At 45.2% G+C, this 17,267-nt stretch overlaps 1 protein-coding gene across 1 annotated transcript; it reads left to right on the plus strand.

The window, feature by feature from the left end:
- The first annotated feature begins 1,939 nt into the window (after nt 1–1,939).
- NEFM (neurofilament medium chain) lies at nt 1,940–6,773 on the plus strand. The gene is made up of 3 exons (XM_065947166.1): nt 1,940–3,020; nt 3,747–3,871; nt 5,076–6,773. The coding sequence occupies exons 1-3, from the start codon at nt 1,941–1,943 to the stop codon at nt 6,646–6,648; spliced, it is 2,778 nt and encodes a 925-aa protein (XP_065803238.1). The 5' UTR covers nt 1,940; the 3' UTR covers nt 6,649–6,773.
- The last annotated feature ends 10,494 nt before the right edge of the window (nt 6,774–17,267 follow it).

Consider the following 17,267-nt stretch of genomic DNA (forward strand, 5'->3'; position numbering starts at 1 on the left):
AAGATTTTTCTGATTACTTACTGATCGAAAGGACCTCATCACTTAATAAAACAAGGACTAGAGAAAGCATGCTGTGAAACAAAACACACTGAAGTCTGGGGTCTCGACTTTTCACAAGCAATGGGTTTGCTCTTAGCAAGCATTTAGCAGGCAGTCACTTATGCCTGTGGTCTCAGCAAGCATGACTTCACTTTGTCTTGCAGTATTCTGAACTTTTTTTTACTCTGAATTACCCCCAAAGCACAATGCAAAATAAAGGAACATTTTAACAGCTAGCAGTGCACCAGACATCAGGAAGTCTGTGTAGGTTTCTTATTTAAGTAAACATGTTTAAAAATATAGATAATCTATTGCAAATCAGTCACTAAAATCTAAATGTAAGGAAAAAAAATCTGGTTTTATTCAAAGTTGTGGTGAATCTGTTTGGGAACTTTCCAATTAATCTGAAATTAACTCAGTGCTTTTCAGTCATGGCAGTTACATACAGGGAGTACTGAACAGAGGATGACAAGGCAATTGCTTCTGTTCAAACTCATCATAAACTATATTTCCCTGGACTTTTCAACTCAACAGATTTCATCTCAAATTCCCCTTTCCAAGAGGTACTTGATCTTCAAATTTCAAGTCCTGTATGTCTTGATTTCCTGCTTCCATCATATGTTAGAAAACTCAAACTTGGCTACAAGTATATTATCTCCGTTACCTGACTTTAAAAAATTTTGTTTTCAAATCTGCAGTCTGTTCTGTGCCAACCCTGCATTGCAGAGAGATCTTTGCGTGCGATCCCAATTTGGCTCCTTCAAACAGAGTCACTACGAACTGGCTTTTAACCGTATTTACTACTATAGAAAGCAGGGAGGAAACCCCCGCCAACCTAAGCAGACTAGCAACGCTGGGCGACAACCCCCCAGAGTGGCTGAATCTTCCAGCAAGCCGAGCTGGGCGCTGTCCTTGGTGCTGCCGGCGCCATAGCGAACACAAGCGCCTTACCTTCTGCCCCTGCGGAAGCTGCGGACGTCCCCCAAACGTTAAGCAGAATGCAGCGCCTTATCCCACTTTTAATACAAGTAAATACCCCAGCCCATCCGCTTTGTCCCCTTCCCGAAGACTGCAGGCTGACCGTTCCTCAAAGTCTTTTTGTTTTTCTCTTCTAGGCCCAACTCGGGGCCTGTGCTCATCTCGGGCTGCTTTAAGGCAGGGAGTGGGGGAAGGGGAGGGAGGCGAGGGGCGACGAGGCTGGAGGAGGGGCGGGACGAAGGGGGAGGGGAGGAGGGAGGCGGCGGGGGGGAAAGGCTGGTGGGGGGGGAAGGTCCAGGAGGAAGGGGCTCTGCAAGACGGGAGGAGTGAGTGGAGCTAAAGAAGGCTTAAAGTGGGAGGGCGAAGAGATGCCAAAAACAGGGGGAAGTGATTAAGCACAGAATATGGGTAAAGAGAAAAGTAATAGAGAAAAGACAAAAGAAAAGTGTAAGGATAAGAGTGCAGAAGGGGGAAAAAAAAACCCACAAAGTGGCCAGGGGGTCTTTAGAAAAGCTGCCCGAACGGCGGAAGAGTGACTACACAAAGAAAGGACTTTGGGTGAATTTCCCACCGAGGGTGTAAAATGCAATCTGAAGGTGAAGAGAAATGGAGAGGAGGCCTGCGGGGAGAGACAGGTGGTCTGGCGCCGAAAGAAGAGCTGGGGGGAGGGGTCGGGCCCAAGGCAGCGAAGTCCAGGGTCCGATGCGGCTGGGCCCACGTGGAGCGGGCGCTGAATCACTGCTGGGCTCTCTTCACCCCCCATCCTCCCCCCTCTCCCGGCCGGGTGCCCGCAGTCCCCGCCTTCTCGGCCGCCGCCTCCACGGGGCGGGGCCCTGGCCCGGGGACCAGCCGCCGCGGCTATAAATGGGCTGCGGCGAGGCCAGCAGAACGCTGTGACAGCCACACGCCCCGAGGCCTCCAAGATGAGCTACACGTTGGACTCGCTGGGCAACCCGTCCGCCTACCGGCGGGTGACCGAGACCCGCTCGAGCTTCAGCCGCATTAGCGGCTCCCCGTCCAGCGGCTTCCGCTCGCAGTCGTGGTCCCGCGGCTCACCCAGCACCGTGTCCTCCTCCTACAAGCGCAGCGCGCTGGCCCCGCGCCTCGCCTACAGCTCCGCCATGCTCAGCTCGGCCGAGAGCAGCCTCGACTTCAGCCAGTCCTCGTCTCTGCTTAACGGCGGTTCTGGGCCGGGCGGCGACTACAAGCTGTCCCGCTCCAACGAGAAGGAGCAGCTGCAGGGCCTGAACGACCGCTTCGCGGGCTACATCGAGAAGGTCCACTACCTGGAGCAGCAAAACAAGGAGATCGAGGCGGAGATCCAGGCGCTGCGGCAGAAGCAGGCCTCGCACGCCCAGCTGGGCGACGCGTACGACCAGGAAATCCGCGAGCTGCGCGCCACCCTGGAGATGGTGAACCACGAGAAGGCGCAGGTTCAGCTGGACTCGGACCACCTGGAAGAGGACATCCACCGGCTCAAGGAGCGCTTCGAGGAGGAGGCACGGCTGCGCGACGACACGGAGGCGGCCATCCGCGCGCTGCGCAAAGACATCGAGGAGTCGTCGCTGGTCAAGGTGGAGCTGGACAAGAAGGTGCAGTCGCTGCAGGATGAGGTGGCCTTCCTGCGGAGCAATCACGAGGAGGAGGTGGCCGACCTGCTGGCCCAGATCCAAGCGTCACACATCACCGTGGAGCGCAAAGACTACCTGAAGACGGACATCTCGACGGCGCTGAAAGAGATCCGCTCCCAGCTCGAGTGTCACTCCGACCAGAACATGCACCAGGCCGAAGAGTGGTTTAAGTGCCGCTACGCCAAGCTCACCGAGGCGGCCGAGCAGAACAAGGAAGCCATCCGCTCCGCCAAGGAAGAGATCGCCGAGTACCGGCGCCAGCTGCAGTCCAAGAGCATCGAGCTCGAGTCAGTGCGCGGCACCAAGGAGTCCCTGGAGCGGCAGCTCAGCGACATTGAGGAGCGCCACAACCACGACCTTAGCAGCTACCAGGTAGGAACCGCGGCTGCGCGGCCAGCCTGCGCCAGCGCCAGCGCCGCGCGCCCCCGACACTCAGGCCCGCGCCCCGCCGAGCTCTCCGCCGCGCTCCCTAGCGGCCGCTGGCCCGTGCGCGCGCGCGCGCGCGCCGCAAAACCAAGTTGGAAGCTCAAAGCTTCCTCGCCCCTTCGCATCCCCTCCGCGCCCCTCCCCCCGCACACCATCCCCAGCTCTAAGAGCCTTGGCCTTTTCCAAAACGTGCTTCTTTTCCTCGGAAGTTCTAATTTTGCACGCTTGCGAATTTCAAGTAGGAAGTATACATTGGGGTAGTTGATAAAGCAGCAACTTTAGGAGAGGCGTGAAGAAACTCATGTATTCTCAACTTTTCCAGCTGCGATCGGAAGAATTCCCAAAATTGATTTCAGCCCAAAGGGCTCAGATGGGAAGGGCCAAATCAGCCGTGGGGTTTCCCCATGGATGTTTGTTTCCTGCTGAGACGTTCTAGATCCACTGGTCCTAGTGCGCGACATGCCCAGGAAACGTCTAATTGTCTTATTGATTGTGTTTGTTTGTGAATTCCTTAGATTTTTGTTTTAAGCGGGGACGGGGTCTGGGAATTGTACCCGAAGTACGCCAAGCTGGAGGGAGTCGAGGGAGGGGAGGAAGCTGGAGGGGGTAGCAAGTGTTTTGCGAAAGAAGTGGCTGTTTGGAAGGATGAGTTTTTGGCCGTGTCGGTTTCAGGACACCATCCAGCAGCTGGAAAATGAGCTTCGGGGCACCAAGTGGGAAATGGCTCGTCATCTGCGAGAATACCAGGATCTCCTCAACGTCAAGATGGCTCTGGATATTGAGATCGCCGCGTACAGGTAGGCTGCTCACTGCGGACGTGGCCGAAGTACTAGCCGCAGTGCAGGGGCCATGTTGGCATAACCTTCACCACTTGAGTTAAAGCAAGTAGGTTGCAGGAGTCTTAACTCAGTGCCTGGTTTTCTTTTCTAATTAATAAGTAGTTACTCTAAAAAATTGCAACTTTTATGCAGCTTAAAAAAAAGTAAACAGTTAAACGAATCCATTTGAATAAAAAGTGTTTTGAGGGAGAGCGGCGATTAATTTCAGTGCTTATGCTTAACCTTTTTTATTTTAGTGAAAAATGCTTTCTGAATATTTGAAACAAAAACAATTTTAATTTTTTTTAAATATTTTTCTCTAGTGCTTTCAATTTTTCAACTTTATAATGTCAAGGACAAACACCAGGACATTTCATTTATCTCTTTCTCAGTCACAGCTTACTATTGCCATCATCTGGCTGGGAATAAATATGATTGGTAGAATATATACTTTTTATTCAGACTGCTATTTCTAGATCTAGATAGATAGACATCCAGAGAAGGAGAGATTTATATATATATATAAACTGATGTCACCTTGCTGTTGATTAAGTTCATAGGTGGAAATTCTCGGCTGAACAGTTTTATTTTCCCTGATAAAGTCATTCGTATTACAAGAATAAATTGCACTCAGAGTCATCTAAGTTTTCAGGAAAGGTGAAAAATTATATAAAATAGGCACTTAATGATTAAAATTACAGACTAATTTATAGAATACATATATATTATCACCTAGCTATGACATATATAGACTGAATTCTGATGTATTCTAAATAGCTTTGTAAATTTTTTGAACATTTGTTAAAAGACGTTTCATAAACGCGTGAAAGTCCAAATGCTCTAAAGGTGACTTTAAGGGGCCTTTGGGGGGCCTCTGGGGAGCTTATCAGCATATTCATGTTGCAGCAAAGGAGACTTCGGCAGAGCTGAGGGTTAGCAATTAGGTGTAGGGAGTGGACTGCTGGGTGTGGTTAGTTACTGCACTGGGCGATTGGCTGATTGTCCCTGAAGATCCTTCTCTGTCATTGAATATGACGCAATGGACTGGTGAAATGATAACAAGTATTACGTCATGTGATTCTATTTATTCAAAGGTATCCACCACCTTACACATACTGTAATGAAGGTCACAAGGCCCAATGAGATTTTAATTACCTTTTGTCTTCTTTGACTCTCTCCCTAGGAAACTCCTGGAGGGTGAGGAGACCAGATTTAGCACATTCGCAGGAAGCATCACTGGGCCGCTGTATACACACCGACAGCCCTCGATCGCCATATCCAGTAAGATTCAGAAAACCAAGGTAGAGGCTCCCAAGCTAAAGGTCCAACACAAATTTGTTGAGGAGATCATTGAGGAAACCAAGGTGGAAGATGAGAAATCAGAAATGGAAGAAGCCCTGACGGCCATTACCGAGGAATTGGCCGTTTCCATGAAAGAGGAGGTCAAGGAAGAGGAGGCTGAAGAAAAGGAGGAGAAAGAAGCAGCTGAAGAAGAAGTTGTCGCTGCCAAAAAGTCTCCAGTGAAAGCTGCTGCACCGGAACTTAAAGAAGAGGAAGCAGAAAAGGAGGAGGAAGAGGGCCAAGAGGAAGAGGAAGAGGAAGAGGAGGCCGCTAAGTCAGACCAAGCCGAGGAAGGAGGATCTGAGAAGGAAGTTTCTAGTGAAAAAGAAGAGGAAGGAGAAACAGAGGCTGAGGGGGAAGGAGAGGAAGCCGCCGAAGCTAAGGAGGAAAAGAAAACGGAGGAAAAGGCCGAAGAAGTGGCTCCAAAGGAGGAGCTGGTGGCAGAAGCCAAGGTGGAGAAGCCGGAGAAAGCCAAGTCCCCGGTGCCCAAGTCCCCACTGGCCAAGTCCCCAGAGGCCAAGTCCCCAGCGGCAAAATCCCCGCCGGCCAAGTCCCCAGAGGCCAAGTCCCCAGCTGCAAAATCCCCGCCGGCCAAGTCCCCAGAGGCCAAGTCCCCAGCTGCAAAATCCCCACCGGCCAAGTCCCCAGAGGCCAAGTCCCCAGCGGCAAAATCCCCGCCGGCCAAGTCCCCAGCAGCAAAGTCCCCAGCAGCAAAATCACCCGTGGAGGAAGTGAAACCCAAAGCAGAAGCTGGAGCTGAGAAAGGAGAACAGAAAGAGAAGGTGGAGGAAGAAAAGAAAGAAGAAGCCAAGGCATCTCCCAAGGAAGAGAAGGTAGAGAAAAAGGAAGAGAAGCCAAAGGATGTGCCAGAGAAGAAGGCTGAGTCCCCAGTGAAGGCGGAGTCCCCCGTGAAGGAGGAGGTGCCCGCCAAGCCAGTAAAGGTGAGCCCCGAGAAGGAAGCCAAAGAGGAGGAGAAGCCACAGGAGAAAGAGAAGGAGAAGGAGAAAGTGGAAGAGGTGGGAGGGAAGGAGGAGGGAGGTTTGAAGGAATCCAGGAAGGAAGACATAGCCATCAATGGGGAGGTGGAGGGGAAGGAGGAAGAACAGGAAACCAAGGAGAAAGGCAGTGGGGGAGAAGAGGAGAAAGGAGTGGTCACCAACGGGCTCGACGTGAGCCCAGCGGATGAAAAGAAGGGCGGTGACAAAAGTGAGGAGAAAGTGATGGTAACCAAAATGATAGAAAAAATCACCAGTGAGGGGGGAGATGGTGCTACCAAGTATATCACCAAATCTGTAACCGTCACTCAAAAGGTCGAAGAGCATGAAGAGACCTTTGAGGAGAAACTAGTGTCTACTAAAAAGGTAGAGAAAGTCACTTCACACGCCATAGTAAAGGAAGTCACCCACAGTGACTAATATTTGAGTCCATCGCAAAAGGTTAAGCCATATGACAATTTCAAAAATGCATGTGATTGACAGCTTCAAAACAGAACGGGTTCTCCCATGGGGGCTCCAGACATTGTATTTTACTTTGTGCAATATGAGGGACCTGCATGCAAGCTCAGGGTGCTCCCCACCCCCAGTCTTTGGGTGATTCAAATGCATGATAACTGTATGTACCTGGGGAATTGGCCAATTTCCTAAGCTGTTGGAAGGGGGGCACTCGGGGAATGTCTTGAGGTGTATTATGCAAAGAACCAACTGAGCCAAAAATAATAAATGAAACACAGAACTCTCTTAGCCTTAAGAAAGCTATATATGAATAATTATGTTTACCTCACTGGTGCATTTAAAAAGGACTTTTGTTCATGGGAGAACCTCGTTGACATGCACAGTTTGCAACTTTTAGTTGATTGATGTTAAACGTCACAGCAGTACTTGCTCAATAAAGGTCATATTGGAAACATATTCAATTGCTTCAGGTCGTGTCATTTTGAAGTGAATTCTCCCCTGCCTGACCCTTCCTTCCCTAAAGCAGAATATTTGGGGGGCTTATGACTTCCCTGGTGGCTCAGACGGTAAAGCGTCTGCCTACAGTCCAGGAGACCTGGGTTCAGTCCCTGGGTTGGGAAGATCCCCTGGAGAAGGAAATGGCACCCCACTCCAGTATTCTTGCCTGGAAAATCCCATGGACAGAGGGACCTGGTAGGTTACAGTCCATGTGGTCGCAAAGAGTCGGACATGACTGAGAGACTTCACTTTCACTTATGAACGACTTGCATTTCTCATCACTATTTCCCTAAGAGTGGTTACTGGAAAAACTGCTGAAAAAAGCATCTGTATAAAGGTTAAAATAGGGGCATGGAAGTCTTCCATCTTCAGGTGTTCTGATGGAACCCAGAAAACCTCAAGGTAGGAGAGGCAAGAAAAGAGTCTTAACTTGCTCCTTGGAGTTGGGGCAAAAGGACTTCACTGCGTTTATATAAATGTGTTCAGAAGAAGCAGGACTGGAACCTCTAATAGTCTTAACAGGAAACACCCAGCCTCAAATGCATGATTCTGGTACACACACATGCTTATCTGCAGCACTGATTCTTAATTTGGTCAATAGAGGTTTATACTTTCAGTGTTTTTCTAATTGGGGAAAATTATGCCCCACTCCACCTAGAAAAAGTAAAACAGGACTCTCTGATATGAGCAGTAAATGTTTTTAGTTTGGGGGTGGGGTGGGAGGTTAAATCCTGGGAAAAAAATAAAAATTAAATTTGAAAAAATTTAAGGTCTGATCTTGACCATGGAAATAATACCACACCCTTTTCAAAATATATCTGTCATAAACCTTTAAAACCACTAAAAACATATTTGTTCCAAGTCTTTCTTATCAATAAGAATCATCCCAATAATACAATCCAGGATGATCTCTTTAATGGCTTTCCAAGATATCTCAGTTTTAATCCCAGAATACATCTAATGTATTACATTGCTAATGTAAATAACTGTAATGATGTTTTCCAATCATCAGTCCTTTACCAGTCCTCACAATGTTTGCTATTTCTGCATATTATGCGTACTATTACTCAGTTACATATTTTTTCTTTAAAACCACCATGTTTTACGTTAATACAATCCTTTTTCTAAAGCAATAACATCCAAAGTGAAACAGAATTTTTCAGTGTAATCAGGAAAACTTACTCTAGTTACGTAGAATTTTACACATTGAAAAGAGTATACTGGAAAAATGCAGCATAAATTCTAGGATGGAGGGATAAGTCAAAGAGGCAGTTGGAGGGAAGGACAGTTCCAGGAATGGAGATAGCAGAAATCATCAGGCAGTCACATGGCTAATGAAACTTGAGACTTTGTCACTTCTTTGGAAAGTCAGAAAAACAGCATACATTTGACCAGCAGGGGAAGAAGCACTTTGATTGACAGCCCCATCAAGACTGACAGCAGTTTTCCCCATAGAAAAGTCTGGGAGCTGCTGCCTGAAGTAGGAATAGGGCCTCGGCTGGTGGCTCAAATGGTAAGGAATCCGTCTGCAATGTGGGAGGGTCGGGAAGATCCCCTGGAGAAGGGAGTGGCTACCCACTCCAGGATTCTTTCCTGGAGAAGCCCATGGACAGAGGAGCCTTGTGGACTACAGTCCATGGAGTCGCAAAGAGTCAGACACGACTGAGCCAAGTATATATATATGTAGAGAATTCTGGGCTGGGCTGGGCTTCCCAGGTGGCGCTAGTGGTTACGAACCCACCCGCCAGTGCAGGAGACATAAGAGACTTGGGTTTGATCCCTGGGTTGGTAAGAACCCCTGCAGGAGGGCACAGCAACCCACTCCAGTATTCTTGCCTGAAGAATTCCACGGACAGAGGAGCCTGGTGGGCTACAGAACTGAGGGTCAGAAAGAGTCGGACACAACTTGAAGCAACATAGCATTCACTATAGAAGAGGCTACTTGAATTTTAAAATACCTGCAAAATACATAGCCACTGCTATAAAAATCTTCATCTGTCTACACCTAAAATTCTCATAACAGTGCTACCTCGTGAGTTTAGGCACCCCTTTGGGTAGCATATGCTGTCTAAAAATGACAGGATCAATCAACAAACACCCGTCCACCCACCCAAAGGTCAACACTAGACACATTCCTTCAGCTCATAATTTTATTTTTAATCATCTCATTTTCTTTCCTGATAAGGAAAAAATTTAATAATATTTCTAAGTATTCCAAAAGACAGACCATTGTTTTGCCCTCTTTAAAAATAAGAGAACAGCATATCCTTGATAAGCCAAGAAGACATTTCTAAATATCAAATTGCTCGGTTGATTCCTAAATTTAATGAATATTTTACTGTGGACTATGGCTCGGGTAAGGGGCTTCCCTGGTGCTTCAAGGGTAAAGAATTAATGCAGGAGACGTAAGAGATGTGGATTCGATCCCTGGATCAGAAAGATCCCCTGAAGTAGGAAATTGGAATCTACTCTTGGAAAATTCTTACCTGGAAAATTCCATGGACAGAGGAGCCTGGTGAGCTACAGTCCACGGGGTTGCAAAGAGTTGGACATGATTGAGCACACACACCCATGACTTGGGTATACAATGATCTCACCTTGAAGAATTCACTAATTCTGTTGTCAATGTCAATTATCGCACTGCTATTTTTGAGAAAGCAATTTGAAATTCATGTTTCCAATTATGTTCAGTGACAGGGAGAGGCTCTATTCAAAACTAGACACAAACTTTCAATTTATTAGGAAATTAAAATATCTTTTCTCTGCCTATAGTCAGTCCCTGGCTGCAGAGACATCAAGCCACTGAAAACAGGATTTCTACTTTTCCAGTAAATTACCTTAGAGATACTATTTTGTTTTAAGGCTTGTAAGAAGTCCTAAAGCTGATTAATTAGCCCTCAATCTTCAAACATGAGGAAACTGAAGCACAGATTTTCTTTTTAAGCTTTCTTTAGGTTACACAGCTAAAAGAGAAAACCCACATAGTCCAGCTCCAGAGCATATATTCTCTTTATTTTGGGTGGATAATTGCTTTACAACATTGTGGCAGTTTCTGCCATAGCACAACAGTGAATCAGCTGTAAGTGTGTGTGTATATATAGCCTCCCTCTTTAAAAAAAAAAAAAAAGAATTGAGCACACTGTGTAGCATGTGGGATCTTAGTTTCCTGACTAGGGATCCAATCCGTGCCTCTTGCAGTGGAAGCACAGTGTCTTAACTGCAGGATCACCAGGGAAGTCCACATATCCTCCTTCTTGAGCCTCCCTCCCACCCCTCACCCCCCATCCCACGCCTCTAGGCCATCACAGAGCACTGAGCTGAGCTCTATGTGCTATGCAGCAGCTTCTAAATAGCCATCTGATTTACACACGGTAGGATATATACATCAGTGCTACTTTCTCAATTTGTTCCACCCTGTCCTTCCCCCCACAGTGTCCACAATCCCATTGTCTATGTCCAGAGCACATATTCTTAACCCCCTGTGCTATTACATTGCCCCTCAAACCCATCCATCATGGCCATCTCAATTTATAAGGAGGATTTACTGCATTCTTTTTTTCTTTCCAGCTTGAAAGAAAGAAAATAGATCTATGTCATGCATCTTTCATTTAATATGCTTACAAATCTCCTCACATTAAATAAAAATGATGCAATGGCACTCTTTGCATCATGAGAAGAGGAAAACATCCAGATACAACATAAGTGGTGATTCTTTCTACCACAACAGCTTGCAGTGTACAAAAATGTGGCAGCCACTTTCTCCTGGTAACTTTAATAGTCAATGGAAAAGGAAAGTGTTATTTCTAGCACCGCCTTCTATTGCCAGTCATTGCAGAGACAGTATTAAAACACTGGGATATTCATTTCCACAACAAATAGGTTGGTCGTTCCAGTTTGGAGCAAGTTATTTTTTCTTAGTGGTTTATATAATTGGCCCAAAGGAAAAGAGGAGCTATTTTTAAGTGAATTATTTTATCCAGTCAACACAAAACTCATCGACTTCCAGGGCTCCTCTGCCCTTAGAAGTGTAGAGCTTTTGCAGACACACTGAGTCAACAGAAAAGTAAAATTGTGTGTTGTGGGTCCACTATATTATTAATGTGTAAAATATACTAATTTATTAATATATAATATAGATATTATATAATATACATATTATATATATTAACATACATATATATAATATGTTTGTGAAGTTTGTGTTCCTTTGGATGTGGGGCCAGTATGAGATGATGAGATCATGAGAGTGGGGCCCTCATGAATGGGATTAGTGACCTTGTTAAAGAGACCCCAGAGAGTTCCCTTGCTCCTTCCACCACATGAGAGCATTGAGAAGACAGTCATCTATGAACCAGGATATGGGCTTTCACCAGACACAGAATCAGGAGGCCTTGACCTTGGACTTTCCAGCCTCCAGAGCTGTGAGAAATAAATTTCTGTTGTTTGTAAGCCACTCAAGTCTTTGAAATTTTGTTAAAGCAGACCAAACTAAGACAGCTTTCACTTTCCTATCTGTAATATACGGGCACTAGCATACTTCAAAGGGCTGCTGAGGGACTTCCCGTGGTCAGGTGGCTAAGAATCCATACTCCTGATGCAGGGGGCCCAGGCTCTACCTCTTGCTGGGGAACTAGAGCCTACATACAGCAACTAAGAGTTTGCACGTCACAAATGAAGATCTGGCCTACCACAACTAAGACTTGACACAGCCAGATAAATAAATAAAAAATTTTTTATAAATGGCTCCTCAGGTTATTAAATGAGATAATATCTGTAGAAAGTGCCTAGCATTGTAACAAGTACATAGTAGCTTGTCAAAATCATTTGTTGAATGAATTGAATTTAAAATTGAATCAAAGCTATAGGTGTAGAATTTACTTAATTTGAAGATATCAAATAGAACATTAGTTTCCTTACATATTATTTCAATACAGACTGCATTGCAATGAGTTAACAAAAATAAGCACACAATATAGATATGTACTCACATGCACATATATTTCTTCTTCAGTGTATTCTGATAATACATTGTATAATATATTTACTGTTCATATAGAAAACTGGGGTGGAAAATAATTGCATTTTGCACTGCAATAAACTACAGAAATTACTTAGACAACCAATAATCCACCTACATAATCATGGGGCTTAAATTTTTCTTGATGCAAATTATTCAAAACAATATTGAGAGCAGGAGAGAGAAACAATTTTGCACTAGGCCTATGAAGGCAACTTTAAATCCCCATATCCATGTTGATTGTGCTCAACAGCATAGTGCAAAGTTCTCAGGGTTCTCTTCAATTTCTTATTTGAGATCACTTGAAAATCATCACATCATATCTTAAATAAATTACTAGTTTTCGGTAATACTCCTTAAGTCATTTCTGTGAGTCAATGTTGTCTTAGAAGGGAGCATAGTTTTAAAAATTAATAGGTGACTTGGTCAAAAACCCTTTTTAAAAATAATACTTAAGAGGACGGTGATCATTCTAAAGACCATTGGAATTTAGGCCCTTAGGCCTATAGCTTTGTTTTGGGGGGCAGGTGTTGTGGGGAGATGAGTAAGTACCAAATGAAATTATTTCCATGCATCTAGTTAGTTTTGCATGGTTCTAGTAAAGTGTACCTTGAATATAACTTGTTAGAAATTTGGACAAATTTGGATATGTCACTTCCACATCCCACCCGCCATAATCTGTTACTGTCATAGCTTGAGAGGGAATTTCTCTTTGCTGGGCATTATTGTCCAGCTTAATAATCACCATGTTGCTGTGAAAGCAGTTTCCCTCCATCCACTGAGCTCATTCCCTTGGCCATTATAACTAGACGCAAATTATGTGTCTATGACATTTGGAGAGCTGATGCCTGTTTTTTATTCATCAGCCACCCATGAACAGCCACCAGTGTTTCTAAAGTGATCACTTTCTCATTAGCAATTAGTAAGTTGCTTTGGCTCATATTCTTAGTGAGAAACATGCTTACAGCTCTCAGGAACAGGAAGACACGTGGATCTCAATATCCACATTAAGAGATGCAACATATAAGATCCAGGGAGGAAAAGTGAAAGCTCCCAAAGTATCTACCTTCTCCACCAATTTGGTAGAAAGAAGTAAACTTGATGGAAAAAGGAGAAAGACTTGACAAAGAATGAGAAAAGTAAATAACATTAAAAATGTGTCCTTTGTCCACATTAACATTCAAAATACTATGTGCTCTCAGAAAAGGAAAAAATACATAATTCACCGCCAAGCTAACATGCCATGCAGCTCCAGACTTAACATGTCATTGCGGGATAGATCTCATGAAGTGGAAAGGAATACATCCCAGGTAGTGTGCATACAATACCCCTGCCCCTTTTGCTGCCACTTTATTTTTTTTTTAATACCTATTTATTCAGTTGGCTGCACCAAAACTAATTCCCTGATCAGGGATCAAACCCTGGCCCTCTGCATTGAGAGCACAGAGTCTTAGCCACTGGACCACCAGGGAAGTCCCTGCCATCACTTTCGGATACTGCAAGACCACTAACTGACGTATTCCCTCTCCAAACATCCCCCACCTCAAACATCCACTTGTAACTATAAAAGCGGTATCCGAAAGGTCATATGGAAGCCTCTGAAAACTTGAAACTTTTTTCCCATTTCCATCTGTTTTGGTGACACTGGCCACACAAAGCCTCTGTTATTGTTAGTTGCTAAATCATGTCCTACTCTTTTGTGACCCCAAGAACTGTAGCTGATCAGACTCACCTGTTGGTGGGATTTCCTAGGCAAGGATACTGGAATGGATTGCCATTTCCTTCTCCAGCGGATCTTCTCAACCCTTCAGATCAAATCTGTGTCTCCTGAATGTGTCTCCTGCATTGCAGGCAGATTCTTTACCTCTGAGTCACCAGGGAAGCCCACACAGAACTTTGGCTTCATACTATTTACTTGCCCTTCCCACTCAATCTCTATAGACAACCAAAACAATCTAGGAAGTGCAACAGCTATTAAGAGCACAGAGTTTGGTGTCTTTTCAGACCTTGGCTGGAATCTCAGCTCTGAACTTCTGAGTCAGGGGCCAGAAGGGGGACACAAAAGCACAAAAACATCACAGGGATTTCAAACAGGAAGCAGGAATTGAATGCAGGAAAATGGCATCCCAGAGGTAAAGAAAAGAAGCAAAACGTGATATATCTGTCAGCTTGTTTATTAGCTATAACAACATAGCATAGGCTGGGTGGCTTGAAAAACAAATTTATTTTCTCACAATTCTAGAGACAATCCAAGATCAGGATGCCAACATCATTGTGTTCTGATGAGATCTCCCTTCCTGGTTTCCTTAAAGAAGTCACTTTCTCCCTTACAGGCAGGAGAGAGACAGCCTTTTCCTGTCTCTTCTCTTTTTTTTTAATTGGAATATAATTCCTTTACAATTATGTTAGTCTCTGCTGTACAATGAAGTGAATCAGGTATATGTATACATATACCCTCTCCCTCTCGGATTTCCTTCCCACCCCTCCATCTCACCCATCCAGGTCCCCACAGAACATTGAACTGAGCTCCCTGTGCTACCCAGCGCCTTCCCATGAGCTGTTCATTTTATACACGTGGTGTATATATGTCAACGCCACTCTCCTGATTCAGATTCATCCCACCCTCCCTTTTCCGCCCAGAGTCCAAACACCCATTCTCCACGTCTGTGTCTCTTCTTTAAGGATTCTGATTCAATCAGATCAGCGCCCCACTCTTCTGGCCTCGAGGGGGAAATGGCAACCCACTCCAGTATTCTTGCCTGGGAAATCCCACGGGTGGAGGAGTCTTCTAGGCTACAGTCGGTGAGGTCTCAAAGAGTCCTGAGCGCTGAGCAACTCAGCACACACTCATTTATGGCTCATTTAACCTTAATTACTTCCCTAAAGCCCCTATCACTGAATACAAGGGGTTAAGGCTTCAACGGGTGAATCTGGAAGGGACACAGTTCAGTCTACAGCAAGAGATACAAAGCAATGGAAAGAAACCCCAGTAATGGTTTCTGAAATTGGAGTGACACCCGGAAGTAAATGTTGTTACCAGAGCCCAGAAGCCAAGGCCATCCAGCTGGAGATGGAACCGCAGCAGCAGAGGCAACTTAGTGAGAACTCAGGCCCTGGAGGGAGGAACCGTCCAAGGAAGACAGAATCCAGAAGGAGATGCAGCTGCCTGAGCAGAGTCATGATGGCAGGGAGGCATTCTCCAGTTCTCCCCTCGGGGCCCCCTCCACCCTTTCCACTCTTTCGCTAGTACCTCTAGTAGCTCCAACTGGCCAGTGTTACCAGGAATCATCACCAAGGGAGCGTGGGAGATGTAGTTTCCTGCCTTGCAGGGCAGAGGGGCACAGGTGAGACGTGGAGCTGAAAACAAACTGACAGAGGACCAGTACGCTCACTGTGTGACCTTGGGCAATTCACTTTTCTGAGCATCAGTTTTTGCATTTGTAAAATGCGACCAATAAAAGAGATATTTTAAGGACTGAAGAATAGAATTTTGTAACGCATTTCTTGTGGTGGTGGTGGTTGTCGATCAGTCGTGTCTGACTCTTTGCAACCCCATGGACTGTAGCTCACTAGGCTCCTCTGTCCATGAAATTCTCCAGGCAAGAATACTGGAGTGGGTAGCCGTGTCCCTTTTCCACACAATCTTCCCATCCCAGGGATCGAACCCAGGTCTCTGGCATTGCAGGCAGATTCTTTACTGTCTGAGCCACCAGGGTGTGAAGCATTTAGGCCAGTATAAATTTTCTATGATAAGAGCTCAATAAGTGCTACTTATTGTTAGTCGGGGCATGTTTAACTCTGGTGTTAACAGTGATTTTAATGTAAAAAAATATGAAACAGATATTTTGATATTGATTAATTAGTTGATGCTATTCTGGAAGCATTGTTCAAGTTTTTAAAAATGATCATAGCATGGTAATCTTTTTAAAAGAGTCTTCTGAATTTTAGAGTTACATACTGTAATACAGATAAATGATATGATATTTGGGGATTTGCTAACTATTATCCAACGGACATGGAGAGTAGGAATTTTGTAGAGCTAAAAGAAATTTGACTAATAAGCTGATCATGGTTGAAGTGGAGTCATAACAGACTTTTATATATGTTTACATTTTTCTGGGATAAAATTTTTGTAAAAAAATAAAATAAAACACAAAATATAGAAAAAATGACTCTGCCTAGTCAGGAAACTATGGTCAATAGAAGAGGATCAATAAACCAGGAAGATCCAAAAGTTGGATTTGTAAAGCAGAACTTCTAAGAAGGTGAGAACACCTGCAGTGTCCTTCTCAGGTTCCCTTCTGCTTTTCTACTTCTTTTCTCCTTCTTATACATTCATCAGAGGTCCCTGCCTTCTTCTCCCTCTGAGCCAAAGGCTCCACGATTGTGAACATGCATGCCTGGTGTGTGACCATCAAGATCATTTATTATTGGCATCTATTCAGATTTTTCCCCACTCTCCATCTTAGACAAAGGAAATGCATAGGCCTGCAATGTAAATACTCTTCTTTATGAAATGGTTCAAAATGTTCAGGAATGTGGGTCTTAGCAGATGTCCTTTGGTGATAAAGGATGAATAATGGGCAATAGAGCCACTCAGCATATGGCCCACCATCACGCACTGCTTGTCAAGGGGAAAGTTGTATGATTCTGCTAAGGTAATATCTCTCCCTACCAGGAGAAGCAATGCAGCAAAGATGGCAAATGGAATCGATCTCACCTATTCTATGTGTGTCTCTCTGGAACAACTGCACATCTCAGGCCGAAAGAGGCCCAAGGCAGAATGCCACCAGTCAAGCAGAGGCCCCAGAGAAGGCTCCAGCTACTCCCCACATGAATCAAGGTGAGGGCACCTGTTCAGCTTTGGAACTAGAAGAATGATTGGAGCTGGATGAAAGTACAAGAAGTAATCAGGCTTCCTTGGTTGCTCAGTGGTAAAGAATCCTCCTGCCAGTGCAGGAGACGCAGGTTCGAACCTTGGATCAGGAAGATCCCCTGGAGAAGGAAATGGCAACCCACTCCAGAATTCTTGCCTGGAGAAGTCCATGGACAGAGGAGCCTAGCAGTC

This window comes from Muntiacus reevesi, chromosome 10, assembly GCF_963930625.1.
Source record: "Muntiacus reevesi chromosome 10, mMunRee1.1, whole genome shotgun sequence".
In the NCBI taxonomy this organism is placed as follows: domain Eukaryota; kingdom Metazoa; phylum Chordata; class Mammalia; order Artiodactyla; family Cervidae; genus Muntiacus; species Muntiacus reevesi.